This window comes from Poromitra crassiceps, assembly GCF_964638095.1.
Source record: "Poromitra crassiceps genome assembly, chromosome: 11".
NCBI classification, from domain to species: Eukaryota; Metazoa; Chordata; class Actinopteri; order Beryciformes; family Melamphaidae; genus Poromitra; species Poromitra crassiceps.
The window spans coordinates 33,102,794-33,115,945 of NC_139643.1; the positions used below are offsets into that span (position 1 = coordinate 33,102,794).

Genomic DNA, 13,152 nt, shown 5'->3' on the forward strand with positions numbered 1-13,152 from the left:
GGGAGTGGCAAAGTCCTGATTTTGGGGGCCTTTCGGGTCTCATTGAAGAGGCGGATAGCAATTGGGTAGGAGCTGTGCCTGTGACGGGAGGTTCTGGTACTGCCAGACATCATATCAGTCTTCTACCATGGGGGAGGACCCTGAAGAGTTTATGTCCTGGGTGGGTGGGATCGGCCATCATTTTCTGAGACCGCTTCAGCGTCCTGGCAGTGTGTAGGTCCTGGATGGATGGCAGGCTACACCCGACCACCTTTTCAGCTCTGCGAATGAGCTGCAGTGGAGATGTCCTTGCCGGCAGCAGCAGCATACCAGACGCTGATGGAGGAGGTGAGGATGGACTCGATGGTGGAGGTGTAGAAAAGTGCCAATGCTGCCTTTGGCACCTTGAACTTCTTTAGACGCCTAAGAAAGCACAAAACACACGTCTGTTGCCTTCTTGGTGAGAGCTTTGATGTTCGACTCCCATTTCAGGTCCCGGCTGATTGTTAAGCCCAGGAAGTGAAAGGACTCCACAGTGTTGACTGGGGAGTCACCCAGCGTGATGGAGGAGGTGGGGCTGTGTTTTTTCTGTAGTCCACAACTATCTCCACCGTCTTTTGGGCATTGAGCACCAAGTCGTCAGGTCACAGGTGGTCAATCTCCTGTCTGTACGCAGACTCATCTCCATTAGAGATGAGCGTCCTATGAGGGTGGTGTCATCTGCGAATTTCAGGAGTTTGACAGACTGGTGGCTGGAGGTGCAGCTGTTTGTGTACAGGGAGAAGTATGGAGAGAGTACATCGCCCTGGGCATCTCCGGGAGTCAGTGATAGGCTTCCAGTATTCCAATATCGTTTACAGACAGATTTCACACATAGCCTATAATTCAGATTTGCCAAACTATAGTTTGTTAACATGAAATCTGAAGTGTAGGCTATGTCAACTTCCAACTTCAACTGTACATGGGAAAGCGAGATAATACATCCAGGGATGGAGCAGGTGTTCAGTTGATTAGCCTATTTTATACATGGTCATTAGGATGGACTATTAGCATTAGGTCTTTTCACTGAAGAGGCCAAGTTTAATCAAAACAGTGACAGGTGCAGGAACACGACACAACACAACATGCGCACACAAACACGGGACAGTGAGTGAATGGACCTTACATGCTGACCAGTTGACCTCCCCCGCGGGCACGTGCACAGCTGATCCTCTTTCATCCCCCTGTCACTGCACCGGCGCGTGATCTCCATGGGAACGTCGTCACGCACGAGGAAGTGAACGGGACTAGTTGACAGTGAGCTTGCAGCTTAGCATGGCAGCAAAGGTAAGCGTAAGCTCACTTTTCCACGGCTAATTTACTACTTCTCTGAATGGCCATCGCTTCGTCAGTGATGCGGTCTTGTCCTGAATGCTTCAGACCCCTCAGAAACTTTCCCCACTGATGGTGTCTAGCCGGGGAGGGCTTGCTAACTACTGGCTAACGTTAGCTAGCTTGCTAAGAGGATGTAAAGGGAGGTTAACATTAGCCACCAGCAATGACATTGGGGCTTTACAGTAGCCAGCTAGCTCGGATAGATATCATGGCTAACGTTACCTAACGTTACACAAGGCAAAGTAAGCGAGCTCTCGTCGTTTCGGCAGTGATGCAACGTGCAGCAATGTTCGTATTTCACGTATTTCTGGCTCCTCCTCCTAGGTCCCATCTCAGGTGTAGTTGCATGCCTCTGCCGCTGCCTATGGCTGTATCCATGGTAACCTTGGTTAATAGCATCTTGCTCATCACTGCCATAAACTATAACTTGCAGCAGGTGGCAGAAGTTTTTGAGGCGTGCGGGCTTGAGGAGGAACTTTAGTTACAGGGTTACAGGGTCATTATTGGTGTCAGAGCCAAGCAACATTCTATGAAATAAGGCTTAATATCTACATTAATAAATTATGTAAACAAGTAATTCTCATAGACAATGAACAGTTTGAGACAAAGAAAGAAAGAAAGAAGAATTAAACAAGCTGCTATCACCCTGCTTTGTGTCACTGAAATGATGCACTGGATGAAATTGTGTTTATGCCATTGGATTTATTTGGTGGATTTGAAAGTTAATTCTGCTTTTTACTTTTTCAGTCAGTTCTGCCAAGGAGGGCCGACCCCACTGAACTGAAAGCCATTTTTGAAAAGGTGGGGTTTTGTTTGTGTATTTTGTCTTCGCTTTTGTCAGATCCAAGATTCAAGATATTTATTGTTGTCACTCTGTTGTAAAAGTACACACATGTGAAATTCTTATGCTAGGTGCCTCCTTTACAGGACATAATGCAAGTAAACAAACAGTAGATAGTCAAGTAAGCAAGCCGTAGGTGCAAAAATCAAGTAGACAGGTAAACAAGTAAAGGGGTGCAAAGTACGTACTGTAAATAAGGCTGTGAAACACAATAGAACAGAATAAAAATACAATAGCAGTTTGTCGTTTGCAGTCAGGGCAAGTTGTGCAGCAATAATACACGTGTTTATAATTTGTGTTTGCCATTGATCAAAGAAGCTTTAGTTTAGACTCATTTGATTCACGTTTTTTCCCAAATCTCAAGATTGACAGTATGCATCTGCGTGTCTGTTTTTCTCTTTACAGTATGCCAGTGTCAAGAAGAATGATGGGGAGTACTTCATGTCACCGCAGGACTTTGTGAGCCGTTTCCTCCATGCCCACACAGACATCAGGCTGTCGGACGAGGCCACAGTGCTGCTGGCTGGGGTGGTGGACCAGAAGAAAGATGGGTTGGTAGTTCTCTGTCTCCCCATTGGTACAGTTAGCCAGCCACACTGAGGCATCAGAAACTTGACATTATTATAAACGGATAGATTTCTGTCCATTGGGTTGTGTTTGTCCAGTGGGTTACTTTGGAACGCCTCAATTCTAAATGGCTAAACAGATGTTGACAAATCCGTCCATCCAGAAAAAGTTCAACCCCCTTGAACTTCTGTCCATCAAAACCTATGGAAATCTGCTGGGGACGTATGCATCATCAGCATTGCATGGAAAACTGAGAGCTGTCTTTGAAAATGAATTGAAGGGAACATAGAAATGAACGTACAGACACCACGGATCAGCCTTAACTCATTCATGGCCAGTTTAGGACTGCCAATATTTAGCACAGGCCAAAGATTTTCATAATTGTTGGTCATCTTTCAAGACCCACAGTAAATTATCTATTAGCACCAAAGTGATTTGCAATACCTCAGAATGAAGATGTACGTCTCTGGGTTCACCAGGGGAAAAAAAGTGAGCTTTTAGCATGTTCTGTACTCTACTCTAGCCATTTATATACACCCTGTTTTCACCAAAAAGGTCTCTCTGAGAAGATAAATTGCAGAAAATGGCATTTTTGTAAATCACACAATCTCAGGCAGAACTCGCTATCAATTCTTTTATTTTGAACTGTATTGACATCAGACATGTAAATATTATTCGTTATGACACAAATGAAAATAAATAAATATATATATATATATATATATATATATATATATATATATATACATGAAGTGCTTTTTTTTACATTCAACAATACAGTTTACTCAGTGTGAGTGAGTGTGATCATAGAATAGAATGCAGAGATCAGTGTAGTCTCTCTCACACACACACACACACACACACACACACACACACACACACACACACACACACACACTCCTTACCGCGAGATCATCCGGGTCCTGTCGCATTGGAATCCAGTCTTCCTCGCCCTCGACAGGAAAGTGGCCGTGCTGCTTCGCTCTGTGTGAAAGGCGAGGCTGCTGTTCTCCTCCAACTCACACAGTTGTGACTCCGTCTCGTCTCTTTCGGGCTGGGACACAGGAACGGGGTCGAGGGACCAGGATCGATCATGTTGGTCATGGGTTTGACTACCGCGAACGATCGATGTCCGCTGCCCTGCAACAAGCTGATCAGCTCGTGCAGCGCGCTGAGGGGCGTTTCAATGGCGTTTCTCCTCTCTGCACAACTTCACAAGGAAGCGCGTTTCTCTGTTTTCTGTTTTTCCTCCTGCTCATTTCAAAACAACAGCTGCGGTATAGGGACCTGATAACATGTCACAGGCTGGGGAAGTGTTTGAACTACGCGCTGCACTAATAAAAACAAAAACACGTCAAACACGTCATTGGCCCTGAGGGCTATTCCTGATAACACGTCAAAGACGTCTTTGGCCATGAATGAGTTAATGTAGGTCGAACATTCTGGTGTTTTATAAAAATACATGTTTTGCAGAAATCACACTTTGCATAGTTTCTGTTTTGTTCCATCCCGAAGTGGAATTAGTACTGCAGGAACTAGATTTCTAATTTAGGAATGATGCCATGTTGGATCAACCTGACGCTGCCAGATGCTTTGTTTCACAGAACCATCTGGGAACTCGATCTTGGAAACCGGTTAGAAAGGGGAGGCACTTTCAAAAGATACTTGGCAGGTGATTGGCTGAACCATCTGTCTAGCACGGGCTAACTTCAACCACTTAGGACCGCCTTCGCCTTCTCCTTCCTCGGACGCTGATTGGCCAAACCAATAGATTGGAGCGTGGTCAGATGGATTGGTGGCGTGATCTCGTTCTCGCGTGAATCCAGCTGCCTTTCACGGTTAAGGTTGGATCGGGTACTGATGCAATGACAAATCTTGCCACAGATGATTCCAAAAAGATAAATATAAAAAAATAAAAATAAAGAAAGGGAGATGATCAACTTATTGTCAGGAAGCACTTGTTTAGTCTTTAGAGACCATTATTGTTTGAAAATATCACTGGTGAAATGTGCTGTGTATTCTGAGTGTGATATTGCATTGCTGAGTCCATGCATTTATCCCTGGTTATTTATGTTAAGCCAACTGGTTAGTACTAAGCTTATGGCATAGTCTTATCAAAGCATTTGTATCCATTAGATTTTGTATGATGACCCTGCAAGTCTCATTTTGCATTTTATAAACAAATTGTTGTGAATCCTTTGGTATAAAAAATGCACAGAGGACTTTCACATTTGAATTATTTAGCAAAGAGACATCAAACCACCAAAGGGCCTTTTCAGATGTTTTTTCCTTTGTAGATTCACCCCTAATTTCACACTCCCCTCTAAACCCCAACCCCCCCCCCCTTTTTTTTTTTTACATTAATATGTATGTATTTAATGATACATAATGATAGGTAATAAAATGTTAGGGCAAGTAAAAAAAAAAGAGAGAACAACACATTGCCATGGTAACCACCTGGGCTTCTACAAAGAGCAAAGTGCACATGGCTGCGTAGTTTCATGTTATTACGTCGGCTTTAAGCAGTGTGTATGTGTTGCAGATGGGCGAGAGGGGGGGGGGGGGGGTGGAGTTGGAAAGAGAGAGTGAGACACACACACACACACACACACACACACACACTGTAATTGCCCATGCTATTCAGGAGCACTCCCATGCATTGTGTGGCTTTGGAGCAGGATAAATGGGTGGCCGTGGCATCAGGGTAAATCTACTAGGAACCCATGGCCCAGGCTTTGTATCTAAAGCTCATTTTGGTTTTGTGGAGGGGAATAGAAATGATATGGGGGCAAAACAGGGGAAGGCGTCTGTCTTTTTGATCACAGTTCTCCCAAATAATTTTTTAGACCGTGCAGCCCATTTGTTTACAGTTGACATTGTTAAAAGCTCAAAATGCTAGTGCTTTTTGATCCATTATTCTGCCCATGACCTCTGACCTCTGGTACATAAATGATTTGACGGGACAATGTGACACAGGATTTTGTAGGCCTGTGTCCCATGAGTGAAAAAACAACAACAATGGATGTAGAAAAGTGCGATGGCAACATGAGTCTCTTCAGTGCTGCTAGCTGAAAAAACAAACACATTGTTGTTTTTTTATGATCAAACTTTTTATTCTTTTTTTTTCCACAAGCAACAATTCAACCAGCCATACTGCCACATATAGACAGACATGAAAAACCAAAAGAGAAAAACAAAGCAAGAGAGAGAGAGAGAGAGAAAACAGACATATCTGTATATATGTGCATATGCAAGTACAAACGCATTGTTTTTCAAGCACATGCCGTGCAAACCTTTATGAAAAGAATGGGAGCAAGAAAACAAACCATTTTAGCAGCTGTATTTTCATCCCGCTCGCCCTCTCTCATGCAAATAAGTTGTAAACAATAAATTCCATTGTGTATATGTGCATAATATTTGAAGCTAATGCATCTGCTGCTGTTTCTGCCAGGTAGGACTGCCCTGAAGGATGAGTCAGGGCAGTTATTTACCTGTCTGTTGATGTGTGCGTGTGCGTGTGCGTGTGTCTGTGTGTGTGTGTGTGTGTGTGTGTGTGTATGTGTGTGAGTGAGAGAGAGATATAAATTTTATTTAGATACCTGTGTGTACTGTGTGTGTGTGTGTGTGCGTGTGTGTGTGTTTTCCCCCCCAATATTTTATTTTGCAATTTTCTGAACATGGAGAACAAAAACAGGCTCAGACAAAAAACAAAACATACATATCATCAACATTCCAATGTTAGAGCGTGGTGCTACTAGCCGTGTCAAGTGCAAATGTGCTTGTAAGAGATGTGCGTGGGATCCCAAGCAAGGGGTCCATGAAGTCAGCTGTGTGAGTTATTTGTTGTTTTTAACCTCGTCTAAGTAGGCTAGAAGCGGGACCCAGATAGTAACCGAAACCATGTCCGTCAGCCACAGCTGAAAAGAAGGTGGAGAGGGGGACTTCCACTCCTTCAGAATGAGTCTCTTGGCGAAAGTCGTCCCCTGCGTCAGAGACTGTTGCACAGCCCGTAGGGAGAAGCAGAGAGGATTCCGAGCAGCCAAAGAGGGCGAGTTCTCCCTCCGGCTGAAGGGTTACTTACTTTATAGGCCTTAGAGTGCCAATCAAATATTTTGGTCCAGAATCCAGATAGTGAAGGGCAGAACCAAAAAGCATGGGATAGTGTACCCTATAACACCTGACAACTATCCCATAGTGGTGAGATGGAAGGGTAGATCTTGTGCAACCTAGACTTGGAATAATGAAGACGATGAGTGACTTTAAATTGGATCAGCTGGTGTCTGCTGTTAATTGAGCAGAGTTGGACCACAGACAGACTCCTCCTGTCCCATATCATTTCAGACAAGTCAACACCAAGTTCCTCCTGCCACACCTCCCTAATCCTCTCAGTGAGGGCCCTGATGCAGTCAACGTGTGTGTGTGTGTGTGTGTGTGTGTGTGTGTGTGTGTGTGTGTGTGTCTGGATGTAAATTATATAATGCATTTTTCTACCCCCTGTGTAAATCAGGGGATATAGGGACAGTCGTAACAATCTGTTCTGTCGAAATGACTTTTCTCCCTCTTTCCCCCTCCTCCTAGTCTCTTAAGACAGTAGCCCCTTTCGGGACTTGTGTCGTGTTAGTCTTGCTTGCTAGACTCTCCCTCCACACAGTTCCTTCCCCAAACATTAAGTGAGGCACTGAGAAAACTCCCAAGCAGCAGAACATGCCGATCCGCTCGTCCTACAAGTGTCACAGAGACATTCCAAAGAAAGAGCCCTGCCTGACTACTATCACCCAGGCCTAACCAACACCTAAACAATGTTTCCAAGCCTGCTTTTCGGTTCAGAGGGTCTATTTAGCTAACCTTGCGAGGCAGCTGACACATCCATCTTGCTGCGCTCCAAGCTATTGGTTTAACCGTGCATTCGATTGCACTCGGAATTTCGGGAAAAAATGACCTCCGACAGAGAAAAGTGCAATGGAACTCTGAAACTGAAAATGGAGTCTGAAACTCGGGCAGCATCCACCAAGCATGAGTTTGCCGAGATAAACACTCTGACGCCACAATCAACATGGCGGCGCACAAATAGACACAGTCACACACAGTGATAAGTAAGAAGGTACCGGTACTTTTTCACAAATGTTTCACTTGATGTAGTGTTTGTGTTATGAAGCAACTTTTAGTTGCCATTTCGATTCCCACACAGTTGATTTGTGCTTGATAGAAGCATGCAGTAGCCTACTAGCTGTCCATGTTTGTAGGCATGCATGTTTTTCCACACAGATGCAATGGAAGGCATTTAGAGTGGAACATGGAAATACTGCGTCAGAACTTCCGATACCCGACTTTCAAAGGAATGCACCATTACTCCCTCCCAGCAGTGGGCCGGACCAATCAGCCTCTAGAGGCAGCTACAGTACGGGTGGGATTTTGGTGTGACGACAGCGAGAAGCGAGCCTGTGATAGACAGATAGTTCATCCAATCACCTGCCAGGTATCTTTTGAAAGTTCCTGCCCTTTTCTAAACAGTTTCCAGTGATAAGCTCCCAGATGGTTCTGTGTAACATCTAGCAGCATCAGGTTAGTATTTAGCTACCTGCTGGGAAAAGACAGCGACAAAAGCCAGGTGATGAAGATAAAATAACAAACAAAACAAAGATATATGGAATGTAGGGTAGAATAGAGTACCGCAGGGATGATGTGTTTTTGTAGGCTTAGCCAGAAATCGTTGCCATGTTGGTTCGGAAGGGGAAAAGGCTATGGGATTTTAGTATGGGGATTTCGGTTAAATGCACGAAAAAATAAGGTCTGTGGTTAATACAATATATATATGGGAAATTTGTGTTCAGCAGGATAATCTTCACAAATGAGGACCGCTTTTATGACTTTTGAAGTGTAAATGTGTTTTTTTCAAACAAGATTTTCAGAAAATGCTTCAAAAGTCACAAAAGTGGTCCTCATTTGTGAAGATGATCCTGCTGAACTCAAATTTCCACTCCCATAAGCTTGTGTTAACCACAGACCTTATTTCCTGCATTTAACCCAAATCCCCATACTAAAATCCCATAGCCTTTCCCCCCTTGCGAACCAACATGGCGGCGATTTGCTACTTCCCACTCATTCCTGCGGTACTAATAGTAGGCTGGTCTGGCATAGCGCAGACGGGCCAAATCGGACCGTGTTGGCATCATAACAATGGCATCATTCAGCTGTCATCGAAAGAATTACATGCCAGAATCAAGTCTTTGTTTATGGCTTGTGTGTAACGTCTCTCATCGGGATATATGCGCATGCATATATGCCTGTTTAAAGATTCAACAAATCCTGCGAAGCGCAGTAAGTATACACTGAAGACAGGCTGTGGTATCACATTAGCCCTTTGTGTGCGGTTCATGGCGGGCTGCATGCGTGTACAGAGAGCGGGCCTGGACAGATGCCATAGCAGTTGATGGTTGGGAGATGCCGCCGGTTGATTTGATTATTGAGTGGCTCGCTGGGGTCGGGTCTGCAGAGCAAAACCATGGCTTCTCCTCTCATGGTAATCATTTTGTAGCCGTCATGGCGCTGCTAATCAACCATCATAAGCTCCATTCCTGGCTGGAGCGCCGTGTGTAAATGCTTATGAGTGTGTGGGCACGGTTCTGTGTATGTATGCTTGTGTGCGTGTGCGTGTGTGTGTGTGTGTGTGTGTGTGTGTGTGTGTGTTATGGAGATGCCCCCTGGATCTTGTCTGGTCTCCCTGGTCTAAACCGTGGTCCAATCCCTTGGTGATCAACAGCCCTCTCAGTTACACTAATACGCTCATTATCCACGTCTAGGAAAACACAGACGGGCCGACCGGCATGCATGTAAATTGATGCGTGTGAAAAAAAAAGTATTTCTTCCTCAGGTCTGTCTGTCTGGGAATCGTAGTCCTCTCTGCCTTCATACATCATGGCTGTCTGTACCTGCCGTAAGGCTTAGCCCTTTACTACCTTCTCTGAGGTAGTTCATACTGTTTGTCCATCGCAGAGGAAGGATCAATATTGTAGTTTGATGATATTCCAGCAGCATAGGGCTTCTGGGTAGTGTAGTAGTGTCGAGGTAAAAGCACTCGCCTACCACAGTGGAGAGACCCATGTCCGGCTTGGTCAGATGTTCGTACAGACACAATTGGCCATGTCTGCGGTAGGGATGGGGCCGATCCGATCCAATATCGGTATCGGGTGCCGATATGGCACTAATTCACGGATCGGATCGGATCGGAATTGGGGGAAAAAAAAATATATATATATATATTTTTTTGCAATTCCAGCACACAGCTGGCCGTAATTTGTGTAATAATGTATAATAGTATCCTTCTTTGCCTTGTATATTTTCTTAATTTTGTCTGCTTTTTGCAAGGTATATTTAAAAAAAAAACTTTAATTGGCCAAATCTTTGCCTATACTGTATATTCAAGAAAAATATTGGTATCGGCATAATATCGGTATCGGCAGATATCCAAATTCAGGTATCGGAATGGGATCGGAAGTGAAAAAAGTGGATCGGTGCATCCCTAGTCTGCGGGTGGGAAGCCGGTGGGTAGGAGTCCTGGTCGCTGCAGTAGCGCCTCCTCTGGTTGTTCGGGGCAACTGTTCAGGGGGAAGGGGAAGTGGGGCGAATAGCGTGATCCTCCCATGTGCTACGTCTTTTGCCGGTGAAACTCCTCGTTGTCAGGTGAAAAGAAGCAACTGGCGACTGCACATGTATTGGAGGAAGCATGTGCTAGTGTAACAGCTCTCCCCAGATCGGCAGAGGGGGTGGGGCAACGACCGGGACAGCAGGGGGAATTGGCCAAGTACAACTGGGGGCCAAGCTAGAAATGAGCGCACGAAGCGTGCAATATTTCTAGTATAATATTCCAGCATATGTTTTTAACAGCTGATCCATGGGCTCAGCGTGGGGCTCAGCAACCTGCTTTTGTGCCCCCCTTCGACCTGCCAACAGGGCCCTGTTCTTAAAAACTACCTGCTTAGTTAATAAAACAATTAGTCTAGTAACTGATGGATTTTGTGTCCTACAGGCAGAGAAATAACTGCATGCTCACTTTGATTCACTCTTTCCATATTTCTCTGACTTCCTCTGTTGGTCTCTCTCTCTCTCTCTCTCTCTCATATACACAGTCACACACACACACACACACACACACACACACACACACACACACACACACACACACACACACACACACACACACACACACACACACACACACACACACACACACACACACACACACACACACACACACACACACACACACACATTCTAACACTCATTTACTTACTCACACACCAGTATGATTTTTTCCCTTTTTTTATAGCTTTTCTCACTTCAGTATTCTCTTCTGGATGCGTACTCACGCCATTTCAGATGGTACATAATTCTGAGTTTGAAACGTAGTATCAATCTGAGTGCTTTTCATTGGATTGACTGTTTGGCTTGGGAATGATAATATATTTGCAGATGATATCATTGCATTTAAAATACTTTGAAAGCAGTTATCTACTCAATGACATTCATCCAAATTGTATATGGCATACATATATTTATATATTTAAGCCTTATCATGTAGCATTGTGTGCTTGCGCCTGTAGCTACTGTAGTTCTCAGTATCTCTGGCATTCACCAATATCAAGAATATGCACTTTTTCCTGGAATAATTTTGTATTTGGTGCACAGCTATTGTCTTCTTCAGGTACTTTTTCTGTCTGTCTCTCTTATACTTTCTAAAACACGTGTATGCGCATGCATGTAAGCATGTAAGCATGTGTGCACCCATATGCAAACATGCACAACCAATTATAAGTCCAAACAGATACCTCTAAATTTCATCAGTAACATAATTAATTAGTGCGACCAGGAAAATGTAATCATACCCCGGCCCCCCCCTTCCACCACACACCCCCTTGGAAATTGAAATAGATTTAATAGATGGATACTCGGGGGAGCGATCGTTAGCGCTGACCCCTCCTGTAATTATCAGATCCATTTGTGAAATTCATAATGGACTTGACGTGGCAACTGTGAACCCGGGCCTAAATTAACTGGCTGGACTGCGTGGTCCAGTTCCCCACACCAGGACTCTCCCCTGGGGGCTCCCAGTGGGTTCATACAATGGTGATGTGTCTATTATTCTTTTCTTGTTGGTGATGCCTGTGGGCATTTCTTTATTGAGGGGGGGGGGGGTGATGTAATAGTGTCAATCAAAGCACTGAGACAGGAAGACAGAGAGGGGCACCAAGAAATGCCTTTATTTCATTGCAACTCAAAACATGTGTTGCAGTGTTGATGAAAATAATTCCAGGGAGTTATTCATTTCAGTCCCAGTACAGTTTTTTTTGTTTCACCTAGGATTATTTTTCGACTTTCACACTTTACCTCCTATTGTATGAAGTTAATATTCACGGATTTCCTTAGCTGGCTCCCAACTCCCTCCATGCATGTCTGCTTGTTTAAAATGGCACAGTGAAATATAAAACTTCATATTTAATATTTTTCTTCTTGTTGGTGTAAAGTCGGCCCTCTCCACCAGCTGCCAACGGAGAGACTGGCAACCCACACTTAGCTTTTTAAAATGTTGTATTTTCTTGCTGTCATACTCCATGAGTTTATGACATTATGGAATAACAAGACTACTGGATAAAGAGACCTCCTGAATTACGCATGGTGCAGATTGATGGGCTGTCTGTGCCGCTTTGCCACTGTGTGTGACAATAATTACATTTTAGTTTGTACTTTTATGCACTATTATTATTTTTTCCCCCAGTAGCTTTATACATTTTTGTGTAACTAAAGTAAAGTCTCAGTATAAATTGCTGACAGAGTAATTTGTATGTGTAGCTGTTTAAGTATTTCCAGATAGAATGTGAACCAGCAGTTGACACAATAATTAATTCACACAAATGACAGGATTTACTCCAGTGACAATATTTAATCTTTTGTCTTCCTACCCATCTTCTTGTTCTCCTGCACCTCTCTCTGCCAGGCTGATCTCCTTCCAGGAGTTTGTGGCGTTTGAGTCGGTGCTCTGTGCCCCAGACGCCCTCTACATGCTGGCCTTCCTGCTGTTTGACAAAGCAGGCAGCGGGATGACCACCTTTGGTAGGTAGCCCCGCCCCTATTCCCTGATCGACAGGTGTACGTGTACGTCCAGATAGATAGACGATAGCAGAGGTTTTCAAAGTGGGAGGCGGGGCCTCCCCACGGGGGCTGCAAACAGTTTCAGGGGAGGCTCAGTGAATGGAAGTGAAAAAATATTCCATTAGTCATGACATTAGTTATCAAAAGGAGAAAGGAGAAATTAAACTTTTTTTTAATGTCAGGTGGGTCAGTGTGTGTAGCCGGTTCAACTGAGAGGACACAACTAATTTCTTTTTTTTTTTAAA

At 44.2% G+C, this 13,152-nt stretch overlaps 1 protein-coding gene across 1 annotated transcript in view; it reads left to right on the forward strand.

The window, feature by feature from the left end:
• Window positions 1-1,293: 1,293 nt before the first annotated feature.
• slc25a13 (solute carrier family 25 member 13) overlaps window positions 1,294-13,152 on the forward strand; it is a gene marked incomplete at both ends in the record, with an annotated part of 69,360 nt that continues 57,501 nt past the window's right edge. Inside the window, 4 exons of the mRNA XM_083645985.1 lie at window positions 1,294-1,305; window positions 2,101-2,154; window positions 2,600-2,745; window positions 12,753-12,868. Coding sequence (XP_083502111.1) covers window positions 1,294-1,305; window positions 2,101-2,154; window positions 2,600-2,745; window positions 12,753-12,868 — 328 coding nt within the window. The remainder of the gene's footprint in view (window positions 1,306-2,100; window positions 2,155-2,599; window positions 2,746-12,752; window positions 12,869-13,152) is intronic.